This window comes from Trachypithecus francoisi, unplaced genomic scaffold (genome assembly GCF_009764315.1).
Source record: "Trachypithecus francoisi isolate TF-2019V2 unplaced genomic scaffold, Tfra_2.0 Lachesis_group12, whole genome shotgun sequence".
Taxonomy (NCBI): Eukaryota; Metazoa; Chordata; class Mammalia; order Primates; family Cercopithecidae; genus Trachypithecus; species Trachypithecus francoisi.
The window spans coordinates 52,026,634-52,047,049 of NW_022681457.1; the positions used below are offsets into that span (position 1 = coordinate 52,026,634).

The 20,416-nt window shown below is 38.6% G+C and overlaps 1 protein-coding gene and 1 pseudogene across 7 annotated transcripts in view; one reads left to right on the forward strand and one right to left on the reverse strand.

The window, feature by feature from the left end:
- Window positions 1–404: 404 nt before the first annotated feature.
- Window positions 405–2,223, reverse strand: LOC117092240 (annotated as a pseudogene). The gene has a single exon (XR_004440690.1). The product of XR_004440690.1 is annotated as a gem-associated protein 8-like (transcript).
- Window positions 2,224–2,247: 24 nt separating this feature from the next.
- ZNF326 (zinc finger protein 326) overlaps window positions 2,248–20,416 on the forward strand; it is a 37,309-nt gene continuing 19,140 nt past the window's right edge. Inside the window, exons 1-7 of one of the 6 annotated variants that reach the window (XM_033225536.1) lie at window positions 2,262–2,400; window positions 5,606–5,647; window positions 13,315–13,350; window positions 13,445–13,556; window positions 15,660–15,820; window positions 15,949–16,065; window positions 18,422–18,620. In XM_033225536.1, the coding sequence (XP_033081427.1) occupies window positions 13,517–13,556; window positions 15,660–15,820; window positions 15,949–16,065; window positions 18,422–18,620 (517 nt within the window). In that variant the 5' untranslated portion in view covers window positions 2,262–2,400; window positions 5,606–5,647; window positions 13,315–13,350; window positions 13,445–13,516. Of the gene's footprint in view, window positions 2,401–5,605; window positions 5,648–13,314; window positions 13,405–13,444; window positions 13,557–15,659; window positions 16,066–18,421; window positions 18,621–20,416 lie in introns of all 6 variants that reach the window. The other 5 variants (XM_033225534.1, XM_033225535.1, XM_033225537.1 and 2 more) reach the window with 5 other exon arrangements.

Consider the following 20,416-nt stretch of genomic DNA (forward strand, 5'->3'; position numbering starts at 1 on the left):
TACTGAAACAGAAGAGAAATTAGTCCAATAACATCTCTTGTAAATGTCTTAAAAATAAACATTGGTGACAGTTTTATCAAATTCATTATCAAATCAGAATCCCTGAAGTGAAACCTGAGTATTGGCACTTACTAAAAGTGCACTGGAGGATTCCAGAGTAGAGTCACAATCAAGAACCACTAACTTAAATGGTCAAGAGAGACCCCACCTCCGCAAGAAGATGAAACATAATATTTGGCTAAAGAGAAGTTTTAATAAACACTAATCATTAATAAATAGTAAATCTTGTTTTATGCCAAATATATATTTTACATTATGAAAGTGCTCGAGAATTTGGAGAATATAGAAGAATATATAATCATGTGTATATAAAAAGTCATGACAAAAAGAATCATCGTTCATGCTTTAGAATTCTTTTTTTTTCTCTAGGCAAGAACTTTAATGAATTGAACTGTTACCGACAACATAAAAAACCAGTATAATATATAAAAAATTATCATTTTATTTCAGGATAAAATTTATCATGTTGGCAACAGAATATGTCCTGCCGACCTCCAAGTGGCTGGCATAGTATATCCACCCCATGACAGGCCCACTGGGACTGTGGTGAACATGCCTGTACCTCAGTACAAAGTCCCCTTTCCCTGAGAAATGTACAGAAGGAGAGATGAAGAGCGTGTATCCAAAAGGAAGAGGAAGAAGCTGGGTGCCCTGTGTCCCGAGCTCAGAACTTCAGGGGCATGGCCGGCCAGTACTTGGGCTGCTTTGGGTCACAGTGCGTGTCAAAGCTCAGCTGCACCGTAGCCTCCATGGCCTGAATCTTGGCGGCGCTGTCCCAGTACAAACGCTTCATCTCGGCCTGGCGCCGCTCACCAGGCCTCTCAGTTGGGGCCTCTACCGACCGGCGGGTGTTGCAGTACAGGTCGTGGTCAGCGTTCACAAGCTGTCCAGGCGCTTTGCATCCAGCTGCTGCCGCTGCCGTCGTTCTTCTCTGTGCCTCTCGGTGTCTGCAAAGTACTGGCGGAGCTCTTCGGTGATTTCCACGTTGCTCAGGTCACATGCTACCTCTCCATCTGACTCGATCTCCATCTCTTCCTCTTTGGACAAAGCTTGGTCTTGTCTTGTGGATGTCTGGATCCTACTGCTGCCATGTGGATGCTGCCCAGACCCTCTGAAAAGTGAAGAAATGCAGGAGGAGTCCTGCTAGGCCACATGATGGTCATAGAAGGACTGACGATACGCAGCCTGGTTATCGTAAGAGCTTTGGGGAAGAAGTGCAGGAAGGAAGTACCATGGAAGACTGAAACAGGATTCCGCCGCCTTCCTGTAGGCATTGTGGTGGCTTTGCATCCAAGCCATTGCTTGATGGTAATGTTGCCAGTATCTTGCATATACTGGATGAGGATACCAAGGCCTGGTAGCTTTTGATGTTGATGCCTTCACCGCTGCCATCTCCGATTGTTAAAGTCCAAATGGGTGCCAAAACTTGTGGGCATGCAGCTTGCAGATCCTGCGTGGTGGCCAAGCAGGCCATATTTTAGAAATCTTTCCAGGCGGGTCGCGTTGGCTCACGCCCGTGATCCTAACACTTTGGGAGGCCGAGACGGGGCTGGGAGTGGGGGGATTGCTTGAGCCCAGGAGTTGGAGACCTGCTTGGGCAACATGGCAAAACCCCCATCTCTATAAAAATAATTTAAATTTTTTAAAAAGAAGTATTATTTCCATTTTATTTCAATGCTTTGTCTTTTAAGAAAATATATTGACATAGCGATAATCAGACTCCATATGCAATTTTGTATCTTGCTTTTCAAATTTGCCACAGGCTTCTAAAAACGTCCCAGACTTCTGTGTCTCCATGGAGGAAACTCCGCAAGTACTTACAAATGTTATGATTAGTCATCCGTAGCCAATACAAAGCAAAAGGTAGGCTTGCAGTTTTATTAGTTAGGGCAGGAAGAAGGCATTCCAACCGGCTTCTTTCGCTCTTGCCAGGTTCAAACATGGCGGGCCGCAGCCGGCCCTTACCGTACACTCGGCTTGCTTTCCCACAACCCCTGCCAATCTTTTGCGCTCCTTTTTCACCTTCCTTCCCCATCAGCGGCTCCAGAGGGTCAGCACCTCGGATCATGACAGCGGACCTGCTTCCCGCCCCCACGCGAGGGCCCGCCCACCAGCCCGCGCCAGCCAATAGCAGGCCGCGCCGAGAGCACTGGTAGCGCCGGTCGGCCCCGCCTCCCCAGCCTCGCTGTGGCCTGCGGCTCCCGGGCTGGTAGCGCCGCTCTCGGTCGCGCGGACTGATCGTGTGGAATCGCGGGTTGCGGACGCTCGCCGCCGGCCATAGCTCAGCCTAGCGCCTCCAAGGCCGACGGCCCCCAGCCTCTGCCATGGACTTCGAGGACGGTAAGCACTGCCTCTGGCTGGTCGGCGCGGCTGGCGGGAGGCGGGGTGGCCTGCGCTGGGGGTCTGTTTACCGTCTCAAGATGGCCGTGTGGGCTTTGTTCTGCGGGCCCGGAGGCCGCCGGCCCGCCCGCCCCGGGCCCAGCGCCCGGAGTCGGCCTCTTTGGGGACCCGCGCTCCCCGATTCGGCCCGCTCGGCGCCCGCTGCCGGCGGAGACAGGAGAGCTCGGTGCCCGGTAGGACGCGCCTAGAGCGCGAGAACCTCCGGGCTGGAGCGCCAGACTCGCCTTGGCCCCTGGTAGTGGAAATTGCCCCGACGTCTCCAACTTCCCGGTCTTGGCCAAACGGGCGAGTGCGGCCTCACCCACCTAGTCTCGCGTTCGCCCCACAGGGCAGCGACCCAGACCGTCCGCTTAGTTAATCCTCAGCCTCGGGTTACTTCTTGCCAGATAAAATTTTCAGAGGCTTGTTCACAGTGATGTTTCCGGTTGTCCCGGTTTAAGATGAGTTGAAAGGGTGTCTTTAAGTGATGTGTATAGCTAAATATCTATGCAAAATGGAAAACAAGATGTTTCCTGGTTAGCAAACTGGGGTGTTTATCATCAAAAATTACCTGCTTGTTAATCCCAAATTTGAAATATTTATGTGAACCAAAGCACTTTTCTTTGGATCGTGTGTAGATGGGATTTAAGTTAGTCAGAATTTTGGCACAGCAAGCATCAAATGTCCTTCACATTTGGACCTGTACACAGCCTTGTAAGTGTTCGACCTATGGATTAAATAAACTGTATTTTAGCAATACCTTTCAGTTGTCTCAGATACTAATTATTTAAACCACTTTTACAGGGTCACAAAGTAATATTCATTTGGTCTTCACTTTTATTTTCAAATCTTGCTAGGAATTGGTGTCAAGATAAAGTGGTATGTAGTGAAAACATTAGGGAGACATGGGAAAGGACTTGTATGATTAAACTGGATTTAATCCTGAGTAACCAGGCATGCTTAAGTAAAACCAGTTCGCTAAGTAGGCTGTAAACCTTTGACCCCACCAAAAAAATGATCTTTAAATGAGGTGTGATCTCAGCATATGTCTTACTCAATGAGCTTTTGATTTTTCGTAAGATTTCATGCAACAAAGAATTAAAGCTTTCACATCTAGGTACAGATTTTTGAAAGGGGACTGGAATCGCCCTCTTGTAGATACTTTTCAGTTACTTTGAAATAGTAAATTCAGCTCTTTTTTTTTTTTTTTTTTTTTTTTTTTTTTTTTTTTTTTGAGGCGGAGTCTCGCTCTGTCGCCCGGACTGGAGTGCAGTGGCCGGATCTCAGCTCACTGCAAGCTCCGTCTCCCAGGTTTACGCCATTCTCCTGCCTCAGCCTCCTGAGTAGCTGGGACTACAGGCGCCCGCCACCTCGCCCGGCTAGTTTTTGTATTTTTAGTAGAGACGGGGTTTCACCGTGTTAGCCAGGATGGTCTCGATCTCCTGACCTTGTGATCCGCCCGTCTCGGCCTCCCAAAGTGCTGGGATTACAGGCTTGAGCCACCGCGCCCGGCCTCAGCTCTTAAGAGTAGCACACTCTTGTGGTTTTGTTTGTTTTAGTTGGACTTTGACTCATTTTGATGTAGATACCTTTAAACTGTGACTCTTTGGGCCGGGCGCCGCCGTAGCTCACGCCTGTAATCTCAGCACTTTGGGAGGCCGAGGCAGAAGAATCACTTGAACCTGGGAGGCAGAGGTTGCAGTGGGCCGAGATCACGAGCCTGGGCAACAAGAGCCAAACTCCGTCTCAAAAAAAAAAACACAAAAAACAAAACAAAACAAAAAACCCAACAACAAAACAAAAAACTCCGAATACTTGAAGTGGCCAGAGTTGGGAGTGAAAATAAGGAATATATTATTGTATTTTCATGCTAAAGTTTGATGATAATGCCAACACCCAAGGTATAGCAGAAGCTAACAAAGTGGAGATGGGGCAGTGGAAACAGTTCTTTCCCCTCCCCACCCAAGGCAATAAGGGAATCCATTTTCTATAGAGAATTGAAAAACAATAATGAAATGTAGTATGTTTGCTTTCTATTAGTGCCATATGCCTACAGTTCTAAATAGTGTCAGTGAAAAAAATGCTAAACAATATTAGTGATGAAATATTCCCTCTCTCACTGTCCAAATACACCACTGATGTATTTGGAAGATGGAATTTGACTAACACCATATCTGAATCTATTCCGGTGTAGTGTAGCAGGATTCTGTTGTATCCAGATGACTGCTATATTAAATTCTGTTCTTCCAGTATATATTTGTAAAATTAACTAAGTATGTATTTGTAAAATTAACTAAATAATTTAACAGTTGTTAAATTAGTTTTGACGAGGAAATTGGCAATATGGTTTTCAGTGATGACACATTCTGGATGAATATAGAACACAGTCATATACGTATATGCATATGCATGTCTCAGATGAGATCTTGAAATCTTTTTTTTTTTTTTTTGAGACAGAGTTTCTCTGTCGCCCAGGCTGGAATGCAGTGGTGCAATCTTGGCTCACTGCAACTTCCGCCTCCTGGGTTCAAGTGATTCTTCTGCCTCAGCCTCGCTCATAGCTGGGACTACAGGCGCGCACCACTATGCCTGGCTAATTTTTGTATTTTCAGTAGAGAAAGGGTTTCACCGTAATGGATAGGCTGGTCTTGAACTCCTGACCTTGTGATCTGCCCACCTCGCCTTCCCAAAGTGCTGGGATTACAGGAGTGAGCCACCGTGCCCAGCCAAGATCTTGAAATCTTTAAAGAGCAAATTAAATGGTGAAAGAAATTAACTTAGCAAAAATGTCATGTTAGGTACAGTTCTCACATGTCTTTGCTTTTGCATTATTTGATACATAATTTAATCTTTCTTCCTTTTGTTACTTGGTACAAATCAGTGCTGAATCCCCTCTTTTGGCTGTTACTATGTATCAGGTGTTGTAAACTAATGTTTACCATAATTTGGATAATAAACCTACCATTTGGGGAGACAGTGAAAAAAATAGAGATACTTTTTCCCAAATGGAGTATTGGTAATTATTTGTTTTAATTATTCTCAATTTTGCAGATAATTGGGTTAATGTCATTTTAAAAATTGTACTTGTTTTTGACTAGATGGGTATATACTTTTGAATTATTGCTAATATCACACTAATTCCTTTTTGTTAAATGTGTCTTCATAGATTACACACACTCCTGCAGGAATACTTATCAGGGTTTTAATGGTAAGTATCCTCTTTCAGCTTTTCTCTTCATGCCCATGAAAATATAGTATCAATGTAAAAAGCCAGTTCTACCTATTTCAGTCCTTGTTTTGGTTCTTGATATATCACTTATGTGTTAATATTGTCTTACCATATATAGTATTTGAATTGGGGAATTTGCTATCAGAAAATGTTAGGGGTTATTCACGTTAGTTTGATATTTTTTTTTTTTGGTCCATTTTGTTTGAATTGTGATTATTTTAATGTGTTCCAAAGGGCCTAACTACATTCTGTGTGATGAATCACAAGACACTGGTTGAGTTATTTTGGTTGAATTAGAGGCTTTGATACTGAATAATGTAGACTAAGTGGATTATTGGCTTGGTTCTATGTAGCTTGTATTGTAATGTATTTTGACCTTGTTTTTGAGGTCATTTTCTTCAGTGTGTCCAAATGTGTTAGTATATAAAGAGCTGTCTAGAGGAGCACATAAAGAAGCTTGATTGTTTATTGACATGAGCATGACATTAGACTTGTGACTATAGAGCTAGATAGAATCATGAGAGGTATGTAGAATACAATTGGATGTCATTTGATAGTTATTAGAGTTAGGGCCCTGCCACACAAGATAATAATACGAAAAAGATCAAAGAACAATTAATACAGGTTAAAAAACATATGAAGGACTTGAGGGAGTGGCATTAAATATCCTGAGTGCCAGAGATGTAAAATCCAACTTTCGTACAGAATAGAATATATTCGCAAAGTAAAACTGAAGCAAATGTACTACTAAAGACTATGCCATTGATGGGAATAATCACTGAACAGTTGATTTTTATTTTATCATCTTTAAAGATTAAGTTTGGATTTCATGTGGGCTAAAAGGGCTTAGCATATAGGGAGTTAGTACTGAAGAATATATTTGTGAGCTGGAAATTGAAAATTACCAAGGGAAGTTTAATTTGCATCCACATGTAGGTTATATTGAAAACTGGAAAATTAACGAGAAAGCCGTTTCATAAGTTTTGATATAAAGATTTTAAGGCCTTGAACTTGGGAGGTGATAGTAGTAATCTTAAAAATGAAGAGCAAATTAGCAGAACTTGCAGGCTGACTAGTAATGGGCAGAAAATTGAGAGGGTTGAATAAAGACGAATCCAGAATTTTAAACTGGAATGTAGGACTAGTGCTTTTACAAGGGAGAGGGGGAGGGGAAGGGGAAGAGGGAGATAATTTGTAATGATAAAAGACCATCTAGGATTTACTGGATAGTTGGATTTAATGTCTAAACATAGGACTTGAAATGCAGACTCATGCAGGGCTAGACATTTATTTATTATACGGTGTTGCAAAAAGATCTAATATTATGACTTTTTTTTTTTCTCCTAATTTTAGTTATAATAGTGATTCTCATCTGAGGGTGATTGTTGGAATCTCCTGGGGAGCTTTTTCAAAGGCTCTCTGTTCAGACATAGCCTCTTGAATCTTAATTTCAGTGCAAGTGGTCTTCGGCTGTGTGTGTTGTGTAAAACCACTCTGATTTTGGAAGGCACCTCTGATTAAAGGCCAATGCTTGACAGTACTTCTAGGTCTAGATTATTTATATTTTACAAATGAGGAACTTAATTTCAGGGATTTTATTTGACATTGTTCAGCGAATATTTATTTAGTGCCTGCTGGGCATCAGATATCGTTCTAGGAGGTGGGAATATAGCAGTGAACAAAATGGACAAATATTCCTGCCTTTGTGAGGCTTTCAGTCTAGTGGGATGAAATAGTAAACAAGATAAGAAATAATATATATGTCATAATTTAGTCCACAGGGGAAAAAAGGAGTAATATATATTGTATGTTAGATGATGATCATTGCTACGGAGAATAACAGAGAAGGAGGATAAATGTGTGTGTGTACTTGTATGTGTTGCAATTTTAAAGTCTCTGGGGAAGGACTCACCAAAAAGATGACATTTGAGCATAGATTTAAGATAGGTGAGTATGTAAGCCGTGAAGCTATTTAGAGGAAGACTTACAGGCTTTAAGAAATAAACAATGCGTAGGTACCAAAAAGCCAAAAATATATTTTATTGTTAGCACTATATTTTCTAGGAAGTGAAATGAAGTAGAAGGCATTGGAAAACATGGCACGATACAGGTTTTCCCCACACTATTTCTTGGAAGGAATATGTATTTCCAGTGTCTCCATATTTTCCTTCTTGCTTCATAATATTTTTATATAAATAGCATATAGAAAAAGGGGAGAGAAAAGGGTGCGCTAGCTCATGCCTATAATGCTAGTGCTTTGGGAGCCTGAGGTAGGAGCTCTGCTTGAGGCCAGGTGATTGAAACCAGCCTGGGCAACATAGTGAGACCCTGTCTCTACAAAAAAATTTTTTAAAAAAATTAGCCAGGCATGGTGGTGCCCCCCCTATAGTTCCAGTTACTCCAGAGGCTGAGATGGGAGGATCGATTGAGCCCAGGAGGTGAAGGCTGCAGTGAGCTATGATTGTGCCACTGCAGTCCAGCCTGGGTGACAGAGCAAGACCTTAACGCTGGCTTGACTAGAACAGATGATTTTTTGCTGAGCAATCTTAAGACAAGGTTAGAGTGTTGAGGTGTAACCAGAAAGCATTGAAAATCAAAGATAATTTGCTTATATATCAGAAGCAAAAGCAAGTGAAGACCTGAAAAAGTTGAGGGAGTAAACAGTGCAGGTTCAGGGGAATGAGCATTCCAGGCAGAGGGAACAGCAGCTGCCAAAATGGGTATTTACCTTGTGTTCTAGAAACATCAAGGGACCTGGTGTTGTAGGAGTGGAGTGAACAGGGGTGTATAAAATTGATAATGAAGTTAAGAGGTGATGAGGCAGATCATGTAGGGCAGGGTTTCTCAAATTTCTTACATTTTGGACTGGGTAATTTTTTGTTGTAGGGGGATGTCCTGTGCATCGTAGAACTTTTGACAGCCTCCTTGGCCTCTATATGCTAGATGTCAGTAGCATCTGCCCCCTAGTTGTGACATCCAAAAATGTTTCAGACATTGCCAATGTCCCCAGGGGGTGCAAAATCTCCCCTAGTTAAAACCACTGGTATAGGTTCTTATATGTTATTTTAAGCTTTGGCTTTTACTTGGAATAAGAGGAAGCCATTGGAGGTTACTGAGCATTGAACATGATTGAACTTACATTTTATCAGAATTATTCTGGCTATTGTCTTCAGAATAAACAGCAAAGGAGCAAAAGTGGAGCAGGAAAACTAGTTAGGAGACTTTTGCAATAACCTAGGTGGTAGATGCTGGTATCTTGTAGTAGGGTGCTGGTAGTGTAGAGTTGCTAAAAAGTAGTCCCACTCAAGACTTAATGTCACATAGCTAGTTATTTTGGTCATAGGTCAGTTTTTAATTTTTTTTTTTTTTTTTTTTTTTTGAGACGGAGTTTCTCTCTTGTGGCCCAGGCTAGAGTGTAGTGGCGCCATCTCAGCTGACTGCAACCTCCGCCTCCTGGGTTCAAGCGATTCTCCTGACTCAGCCTCCTGAGTAGCTGGGATTACAGGCTCCCACCACCACGCCCGGCTAATTTTTTTTGTATTTTTTAGTAGAGACGGAGTTTTACCATGTTGGTCAGACTGGTCTTGAACTCCTGACCTCAGCTGATCCGCCCACCTTGGCCTCCCAAAGGGTTGGGATTACAGGTGTGAGCCACCTTGCCCAGCCCATAGGTCAGTTTTTTCCCCCCAGTATTTTGCAGCTGCTTCTTTGTGTTTAAATTAAAAATGAGTTTTAGCATTTTTGAGCATGTATTTGCTTTAAATTATTAGGTCAGTTTTGTTGGTGAATTATTTTCATTTAAGAGATACTACTATGTTCTCACAGTTTTATTTTTAAAAGTGATTTTAAAATTCATTTTGGTGACTGGAAGAAAAATTTATATAAAAGTAGTCATCTTACAGAATCTATAGCCGTATAACTACACTGTATACAATATAAAGACTTTTCCTCCTGTTTAAATGAGTAGTAACAGTTCTATGAGCAATCAACCAGAATCATTGCTATATAAAGGTACCTTTATTAATTTTTGTACATTTCAGAGTATCTAACACATGCATGGTTAGTGTGCAATAAATGTTAATAATTTTGATTATAGTGAAATAAAAATAGAATAAAAAACTGAAGGTTTTAGTGTTCAAAGGCAGCCAATGCTAACTCAAAATAGAAACTAGCAGAAATAAAACATAAGATTTTTTTCTCTGTGTACCTGACTAAACATAATCTTATTTTTAAATATGAGGCCTTAGAGGAAAACTTTCCATTTTTAAAACTTTATTTTAATCTTAGAATTATTCTCTAATATATGAGCATATTTTATTATATACTTACCAACTTTATCACAAAAAATTAACTATTTTATTAATCTGGGACTGTGTTGTCCAGTTTGGTAGCTGCTAGCTACATGTTACTATTTAGCACTTAAAACATGGATAGTCTGAATTGAGGTGCTCTGTAAGTGTAAATTACACACCAGATTTGAAGTCTTCAAATGAAAAAAGCAGTAAAATATCTCCATATGTTTTGTGTATTGATACACTTTTTGTATTGTTATATTAAAACCCATTAGTATGTCTTGTACTTTGAATGGATCTTTTTTAGCATATATTGTTTTGTAATATCGACATTATTTGGAAAACAGTGGTTTTTATATAAAATGCAGATTTTCCAAATATTGATAAGTTTTATGGCACAATATTTAAAAAATCATATTCAGTAATACCACCACCAACCTTATCGGAAAGTCTTTAAGTATTGGGAAGCTGTCAAGCTCAAGGTGGTAGATACAACTTTTAAAAAATTCTCATGTTCACTTAAAAGCATGAATTTTATCATTGACAACAAATAATGTCAGCTGTTTTCATTAAAACAATGGTTTCACTTAGTTCATTTTTTTTTTTTTCCTTTGAGATGAGTCTTGCTCTGTTGCCCAGTCTGGAGTGCAGTGGCGCGATCTTGGCTCCCTGCAAGCTCCGCCTCCCGCGTTCACGCCATTCTCCTGCCTCAGCCTCCAGAGTAGCTGGGACTACAGGCACCCACCACCACGCCTGGCTAATTTTTTGTATTTTTAGTAGAGACGAGGTTTCACCGTGTTAGCCAGGATGGTCTCGATCTCCTGACCTCATGATCCACCCGCTTCGGCCTCCCAAAGTGCTGGGATTACAGGCGTGGGCCACCATGCCAGGTCACACTTAGTTCATTTTTAAGAAAATATCTGCCAAATGCCCAAATCTGAAAACCATCGTATTTGTCTGTCAGTCTTTCTAGTAAAAAGAGTGTTCCTTGTAAAAAGTGGCTAATTCACAAACCAAACACTTGCACGATAGCTTTTCCTGGGAGAGCTATGGTACTTTGCAAAGTAGGCAGCCAAATTGCTTGATATGTTCTTCCCTTTCATTACAGAGAATATAAAAAAAGGTGTACTTAGGCCGGGCGCGGTGGCTCAAGCCTGTAATCCCAGCACTTTGGGAGGCCGAGACGGGCGGATCACGAGGTCAGGAGATCAAGACCATCCTGGCTAACACGGTGAAACCCCGTCTCTACTAAAAAATGCAAAAAACTAGCTGGGCGAGGTGGCGGACGCCTGTAGTCCCAGCTCCTCCGGAGGCTGAGGCAGGAGAATGGCGTAAACCCGGGAGGCGGAGCTTGCAGTGAGCCAAGATCCGGTCACTGCACTCCAGCCTGGGCGACAGAGCAAGACTCCGCCTCAAAAAAAAAAAAAAAAAAGGTGTACTTAAAGGTCATGTTTTAATATAATTGATAATTCTTACTGCTTCATCAAGGGCATTCTGAGGAGAAATTGGCATTTGTATTTTATTATTTTTACTGTGAGTGTGTAATGTTAAAGAATGTAATGACTACCAGTACAATCTGTTGCCACTGCCTTAATCTGTGCTAGGTCACCAGCAGTTTTATCCCCCAGTGTTTTTGCACCTTCTGTGCAAGTGTCAACTCTGTGAAAAAGGCAAATAATGTTCAGGTGTTATTTATGAAAATATTTTGACCTTGTGGATCCCCAGAAAGGTTCTCAGCAACTCCCAGTGGTCAGCAGCTGCCTTGACAACTGCTGTTCTAAGATAAAAATTGGACTTTACCACAGGACTGGTAAATTTAAGATGAGGCCACAAATGGCCGAGTAAGGCAGAGTATCACAAGTACCACATGAGAGTTATAGGCTTTTGTGAATATTCAGAAGAAAGATGACACTCAGCTGAGAGAGTATCAGTAAAAGTTTTCTTGAATGTATTAGTATTTGAAATGGACTTTAAAAGATTAGAAAGTTTCAATGGGCCACTATTTAGGGTAGTAGAGGAAAATATTTCATGTAGAAGCGATAGCATGAGACTAGACAAGAGGGCTATGTATGGAATTTTGGGAAAATTATTTCATCTCTTTGGACTTCAGTTCCCCATATCTATAAAATGAGAGGATTGATTTTGAACATTTAGGTTGCTGCCAGGTTTAAAGTTGGATGACTTTGAGTACTATTTTTATAAAGTTGTTATTGTTGTCATTATTGTTAGGACTAGAGATATTTAAATGATTATATAAAATTTAATGTTTTAAAAATATAAAATTAAGGTATTTACTCTGTGTGTACCATTGTATTTATTTGTGTATCACATTTGGGGAGGATAGTAATGAGGGATTTTTAAAGTACTTTATAGAAAACAAATTCTAAATGTTTGTTTTACTTTCTGATTTTTATAGTCATCCTAAATTGATTTTGTTACCTCTTTTGTTGTATTTATTTTTCATATCAGAGGTTGGTATATAGGCAGAATTGCAGTGTAATAAAATAGACAATATGCTTATTATGTATTAGTTTTTTTTTTTTTTTTTTTTTAGTGTTCACATTGCTAGAATTTGCATTCATTTGTTGAGTCATCATTTATAGGCACAGTGCCATAGATTGGTCTCACTCTGTGATTTTGCTTTTTAAAAATGTCTATTTCAATTACTGTGAACAAGGCTAATTGGAAACGTGGCTGCTTCTGAGTTTTCAGACATTTAGAGAGGAGTTAGATGCATAAAACAAGTATAGTCTACTGCTGTCACATAGGACAAAAATTTCCCCTTTGACATTATTAAATGCTGACTTCTCTTAAGAATAGGAATTATGTATCATTAATTATATATGCTATAGTGCTAAATACAAGGCCTTATAGTAGTCCCCTAGTCAAATAAATATTGGTTAAATTGAAAATAATTCTGTGGCCAGGTGCAGTGACTCATGCCTGTAATCCCAGCACTTTCGGAGGCCAAGGCGGGTGGATTGCTTAAGCCCAGAAGCTCAAAACCAGCCTGGGCAACACGGTGAAAGCCCATCTCTATCAAAAATACAAAAATTAGCCAGTTTCATAACCAGTCTCAAAAGAAAATCAAAAAAGAAAATAATTCTAATGTAGAACTTTTAGTTGAAAATATGTTTTTCTTTGAAATATCAGGCTTTTTTTTTTTTAAGCAAATTTGATTTAGTAGCTTCTCATCTTTGTGTTTTTCCTTTCAGCATTTAGTGTGAATTTAGTTTAAATGTTAATGGTAAATTATTATCTCAGGAGATAGATAGGAATATCTTGTGTTTTGTGCAAAGATCCCTGAAGAAAATGGTGTATTTTACTGACAATTTCTTATTGACTCTCTTTTAGGAATGGATCGTGATTATGGCCCTGGATCTTACGGAGGTCTGGCATTCAAGGATATTTATCTAAAAATTCTTCTTTTGAGTGCCAGTAAAGGTGAGCATCATATAACTTTTTTCTTTTTAAACTCTTATAGGGATGGATCGTGACTATGGCCATGGATCCTATGGGGGTCAGAGATCCATGGAGTCCTACCTAAACCAGTCATATGGCATGGACAATCACAGTGGTGGTGGTGGGGGTAGCAGGTAAATTGCTTAATCATTTGGCCAAATAATTAGACAACTATAAGATTCTGGATATATTAAGTATTCTTTAGGCATGTTATGATACTTGAACTTCACTGTTTGCTATTGAATCATCACCTTAAATGTTTAAAGGTGTTAATTAATGGGATAAAATTTAAATCAGGATTACTGGCAGACATTATTTTAGGAAAACACCAGATAACTATATCATGTCAATACAATGAAGTAAGATACTGTTTTTAGCAGTGAACTTTTTAAAAATTCTTTTACTTCTAACTTCTTGTCAATCAAAATATCCTGAAAAATGATATAAAAATGTTATTGAAAATATTATTTATGAAGCTTTTTCTTAATAATTAAAAAAAACTTTTCTAATGTGGGGTGCTGTGTAAATTAGCAAAGCAGTCTAACTAGAATGGATTTTACTGAAACAGTCTAACATTTGCTTTCTAAGAAACATTGAAGACATATTCCTTTAATTCTAATTTTAAAGGAAGAGCATATTGCAATAATATAACTATTTTTAAAGTTATGTTCAGGTTATTTATTGGCAGGTACTACTTACACCAAAGCACTTGTGCTCTAGGCTAGGAGCGTTGTATTAAAGCCATGAATACTATAACTTTGACTAGTCTAGATTGTATTTATATTTTACTGTTACTACTGTATAAAGCTTAAACCTACTTAAACAACTACAAGCTTTAAGGTTGACCATATTTCAGGAGAAGGGGTGTCTACTTTTTGAGGCACAAAGGTTCCTGCTGAATATAAGTAAAACTAATTAGTAGACATGTGAAACAGTCATCCTTCTTCATAAATTGAAGGATCCGGATTCCTTAATGATGGACTGAATGATGCTTACTTTCCTTCTTTCTGCTTCCAGTGTGCCACTATGATTTATAGTAAAGAAAAATTAAGAAAGTGAACAGTTGCAACTATTTTGCTTATGTGATAGATGTTTTGAAAAATGTAGTTGGAAATAGGAATAATTTTTATATGGTTACTAGGATTCAGAAGTAAATAGTACCTTCTATTTAGTGAACTGTAAATAATTGAAGTAATGTAACAATGTTTTAATATGTCAGTTATTGCCCTTTTATATTGTGAATGTAATGTGCATAAGCTATTTCTGTAGATGTTATTGTTTTATCTCATGTGTAATTGTGGGTCTTTATAAAATTGTGTTGTAAGATATCAAGCAACTTTTGTAATCCATGCTTTGGGTTTGTGAGAAGGAAGATGATTTATTTCTTCTGTTAACTCTCTTAAAACCTCGAGGAGACTGTGTGCTCCCTTTTTAAGGATAGTTTTATGTGATAATTTCCTGAAGGATATAATTTTTCAAATAATTGAGTATATTATAAGATGTATTCTTTTTCATCTGCCTTGAAAATTCATATGCAGAGGGTATATGTTGGTGATCTTTTACTTTTATGTTTTATCTGTTTATCCTTCTAGATTTGTTAGATTTTCTAGTCTATAAGTAAAAAGTGATTGAGGATTGATTAATTGACCTTGGCTGAAGTTTGGCAGATTGTCAAATTTTTATAACCAGAGATAATTCCCCAAATTTTGACTCCTACAGACGCAATGAAGCAGTTTGTGATATAGATTATTGGGAGTGCAAAAGGATCTCTCTGTGTCACAAATAACCTACGTCTAAGTAGACTTCAATTTGTGTCCCTATTGAAAGCCAAAATATTGTAAATGTTTTGTAATTTTTAATAATAGAGATAGATTCAAAAAAGTTTGAATAGTTTGTGAACTTTAGCAAATGACCTTTTCCAAGACTAGGGCTGGGCTTAAATAATGACAGACAAATCTTTTCTTCTTCATAAAATAGAAAAGCTGCTAAGAAGCAGATTTTTAAGCCAAGTTTTACTAAACTCAATTCATGTTTAGAATCTGACTCAGATAGCTTTCTATCTGGTCTCACGTTGAACTGCCCAGCCCTAATCAAGTGTGAACAAAAGTAGAACTGTGCAAACCAGTATGGTATAAATGAATTTTAGTTGATAAATGTCATCTGATAATTTGTCTTTTGAATTGTCTAACATTAGTAAGCTTACTTTTGTTTTTTCCCTCACTGTGCAACTTTTCCAGGTTTGGACCTTATGAGTCTTACGACTCCAGGTCTTCTCTGGGTGGGCGAGATCTGTACAGATCTGGCTATGGTTTTAATGAACCCGAACAAAGCCGCTTCGGAGGTAGTTATGGTGGTCGATTTGAGAGCTCCTACCGGAATAGCCTTGACTCTTTCGGAGGTAGAAACCAGGGCGGGTCTAGCTGGGAAGCACCTTACTCCCGTTCAAAATTGAGGCCTGGGTTTATGGAGGACAGAGGAAGAGAGAATTACTCTTCCTACAGCAGTTTTTCTTCACCCCATATGAAGCCTGCACCTGTAGGCTCTCGGGGGAGAGGAACGCCTGCTTATCCTGAAAGTACGTTTGGAAGCAGAAACTATGATGCTTTTGGAGGACCATCAACAGGCAGAGGCCGAGGCCGAGGAGTAAGTACAACAGAATCTTTTCAGATTCTTTTCACTAGTCACTCTTTTAAACCCTTTCAAGACCATCGCTTTCAACTAGAATAAACACTGTTCATCCCAGTGTATTTTGAAGCAAAAGCTGAGTCATAAACATAATTTTTAGGTTGACTGTAAAAGTTTTTCCAGCACCTCAGAAAATAAGTGGCAGTTTGAGATGATCATAAAGTTGTGCCAAATCTCCCTTTATTAAAAAGGTGAGACTGTTAGGTTTGGTCTAAAAGGGGTTAAAAGGAGTTGCATTTTTCCTTGTAAACACTAGCAGTTTTGCTGGTGGAATAGTTTGTGGATTATTGTGAAAGGTCACTGAACCCTTTTTGAGTTTTTGAGTAGGTTAAAGGTGCAATGTATGATAAAATGTTTATACTTTGTTGCTAAACTCTAGCAAGTAGAATTTCTTCAAAGCTCCATGTTTCACATTAAACACAAGAGACTAAAAGTTGATGATAGATCAGGATAGCTTAGCCATGTTTATGTGGTGAAGAAGTTGATGTGTCTAATAGATTGTACAATGATTTGTGGTCAGTGTAATTTTGCTAACTCACTCTTACAATATGTCCAATTGCTGGTTGTTTAATTTTCCCTTGTGTTACTAGTTTTACTCTTGAGAAATAATTTCCACCTGTACAGATACGTTTATGATTTCTTCTTAGGAAGTAATATTTTGTAAATTATTGCTTAAATGAGTAAATATACTAGTCCACAATTGTTTAACGTTAGGGTACATAGTGTGAACATTATGCTTTGTGTTCTTAGGTCACTTGATTGACATGAAATTTTACCTAGTAAGTGTGTGTAGATTGTGGGGTTGTTATATAGTCTGATCATTTAAAGAGTGTTGTATTTTTGTTATAATGTAAGAATTCTTTTAAGTCAGCTGCTCTTAATATTTTCTTTGCAGAGGAAAGTATTTCTAGTAAAAAATGTAGTAGGGTACATACATGTTTTTGACTGGTTATTAACCTTTGGTATGTCAGTGTAGCTTGTTATACTTGTGTAGAAATTTTGCATTTTTAACAGTTGCTCTTTACTTATGTAAAAATGCATTGCACCTTTAATATGTAATTAAGGGAGATTTTCCTGATATGACTTTTTAAATTACCTGGAAACACAACTAGGTTAGATAGGCATTCCTAAGCATAGTATAAAAATGTAAGCAACTGATACATTACAGTTCCACTATACTTCATGATCATAGGTTAATTGAAAATAGTTGGGATGACAGGCTTTGGGTTTTGAATTGAAAATCCATTCTAGTTTGAAAATTTGGAAAACACTTAATATTTTCCATGCTGTATATTATTTTAGGCAAAGTGTGTTTTCTTAATGAGGCTTCAAAAGTAAATTTCATTTTCATAATAGTAAAGCAAGTATTCTTGTACTTTGTATTTACCATTCTAGTCTGAATGGACTTTTCTTTCTTTCCTCCTGTTAGTGAAGTAGATGAGCCAATAGGACCTACATTTTAAATCTTCACTTGTACAATTTCCCTTGGGTCCTTCTCTTCAGATTACTCCTCCATCTTTATCTTCTAAAAGTAAGATTAGCAGAGTAAATTTCTGTGGACATGTGGCCTCTTGGTGTAGATTTGGATAATGACAAGAGAAGAGGAAGGGACACAAAGAGTCGTTTGGTTGCATGACTCTTCATCTGTAAACTTTTGTTTCTTGGGCTTCGGGGTCAGAAAGTGTTTCTCTAGGTAAGAATGTGAATGGAACGTCAGATGCAATTCTTTATCTGAAGTGTGTCTTGGAAGTTGATGCATGGTTATGCTTTAACTCTCCTATTTCATACTAATGTTCCATCTCGCCTTCTCATTCCCTTTTTCAACAGGGAGAATACTAAATGATTTCTGGATCTTTTTTACTTCAAACTACAAATATGGTCTTCTTTGTGTATCTTAGTTTTAAGCCAGGTTTTAGTGAAATAAAGATTTCTTTTAGGGTCTTTTCATGGGAAAGCATCAATTAGGAACTCTGAAGAGGAGTTGTCAGAGAGTTGTACAAGTGGTAACATTTGGACAGGCACATATGTTGTCTATAATCTCAAGTAATTTTGAAATGTAAAAGTAAAAACATAGGTAGCAAATATTCATTATTTGTTTTACTGGAAATAAAAATACTAATTCAATGGATTTGAGTTTATGTAATAATTTACAGAGTTTTTCAGTGTGTTTTTTCAGAATGGACATGTACAATTTAGTTACATTCCAGGGAATTTTCAGGTGAAAATTAGTAGATAGTTAACGTGAAAATTTTATATGAATTCATAGTTTTTCTTGGACAATATGCTAATACTTATTGATTTCACAAATTTACAGCATATGGGTGATTTTGGAAGCATTCATAGACCTGGAATTGTTGTTGACTATCAAAACAAATCCACCAATGTGACAGTTGCTGCTGCAAGAGGAATAAAGAGAAAAATGATGCAGCCATTTAATAAGCCCAGTGGAACCTTTATCAAGAAACCCAAACTAGCAAAACCTATGGAGAAGATAAGCCTCAGCAAATCACCCAGTAAGTAAGAAAACATAATTGCTATGATTCAGGATACTTTTTATTTTTTTTAATTCCATACTTTTAGGTAATTTTTTCATGTTTATATACCAAAACTACTTAAAATTGTGATTGTAGAAATTAGATCTGTAAATTCCCTATTGCAGTTAATAATTGGTCATGAATACCCAAAGATACTTTAAAAATGTACATACCCTGGTCCATTCCTTTTTCCTGAATCCTGTGTGGTTGAGTATCAAACCCTCTACAGCTGAGAAAACAGGCATAGAATAGATAAATAAGCTGGGCGCGGTGGCTCAAGCCTGTAATCCCAGCACTTTGGGAGGCCGAGACGGGCGGATCACGAGGTCAGGAGATCGAGACCATCCTGGCTAACACGGTGAAACCCCGTCTCTACTAAAAAATACAAAAAACTAGCCGGGCGAGGTAGTGGGCGCCTGTAGTCCCAGCTACTCGGGAGGCTGAGGCAGGAGAATGGCGTAAACCCGGGAGGCGGAGCTTGCAGTGAGCCGAGATCCAGCCACTGCACTCCAGCCTGGGTGACAGAGCGAGACTCCGTCTCAAAAAAAAAAAAAAAAAAAAGAATAGATAAATAATTTGCTGCCTAGGTCAAACAACCAGTAAGTGGTAATGCCAGGATATATTCCAGAGCAAGTAATGCTCTAGAAATCCTGTTCTTCAACCTCCCTATGATTGTAACAGAAATTTGCTTTGTATTCATTTTTCCCTTTTATTTTAAAATAACCTTTTTCCCTGATTATAACATTATAGACATTTTATTATGTAATATTTAAAAAAACTGAAATTGCAATGTTAGATTCTTTCCTCAACATATATTTTCTATAATATAAAATTTGAGAAAAGTTTAAAAATTGTACTTAAATTACTTTCTCATCATGCCTTATTGTTTAATAAGAAACAATATTCTGGAATTTCTGGAATTCCTGGAATTCTGGAAACCTGATACTAAGCAGAGTATGTGTTGTGGGGATACCTTTAACAATGTGTCAGTTGATAGACTGTTATGTATCAAATTTGAAATTTTATTAGACGTTACTATAATAGAAAATTCAGTTGATTCTCTTGGGACCTATTTCAAAGATATATTTTGCGTGTATGGTTAAATATTGCAAAAGTTTGATAAAGAAACTGATTTGCCATTATAGCAGATAATATGTATCCCTCCCCCATACCCTCTTTTTTATATAACAAACCTTGAGAATAGTGTTGTATAGCTAAGAATGAAACTCAGATTCTTTTTTTTTTTTTTTTTTTGAGACGGAGTCTTGCTCTGTCGCCCGGGCTGGAGTGCAGTGGCCAGATCTCAGCTCACTGCAAGCTCCGCCTCCCGGGTTCACGCCATTCTCCTGCCTCAGCCTCCGGAGTAGCTGGGACTACAGGCGCCCGCCACCTCGCCCGGCTAGTTTTTTTGTATTTTTAGTAGAGACGGGGTTTCACCGTGTTAGCCAGGATGATCTCGATCTCCTGACCTCGTGATCCGCCCGTCTCGGCCTCCCAAAGTGCTGGGATTACAGGCTTGAGCCACCGCGCCCGGCCAATAAAACTCAGATTCTTTAGTTAAATTATGACTTCTCTGTCAGGTGTAAAATGGGCATTTAAAAAGATGATTGCTGAATTTTCCTCAATACAAGGTCTTGCTATGCTATAGTATAAACTATATGACTTTATAGAAAATTAGTAGGAAAGGAACCCTATTCTGTCACTTGGCTAGAAGTACAACATGTCATAGTTTTAACATATGAAAGGAAGATTAAATTACTTATTTTAGGTAATAT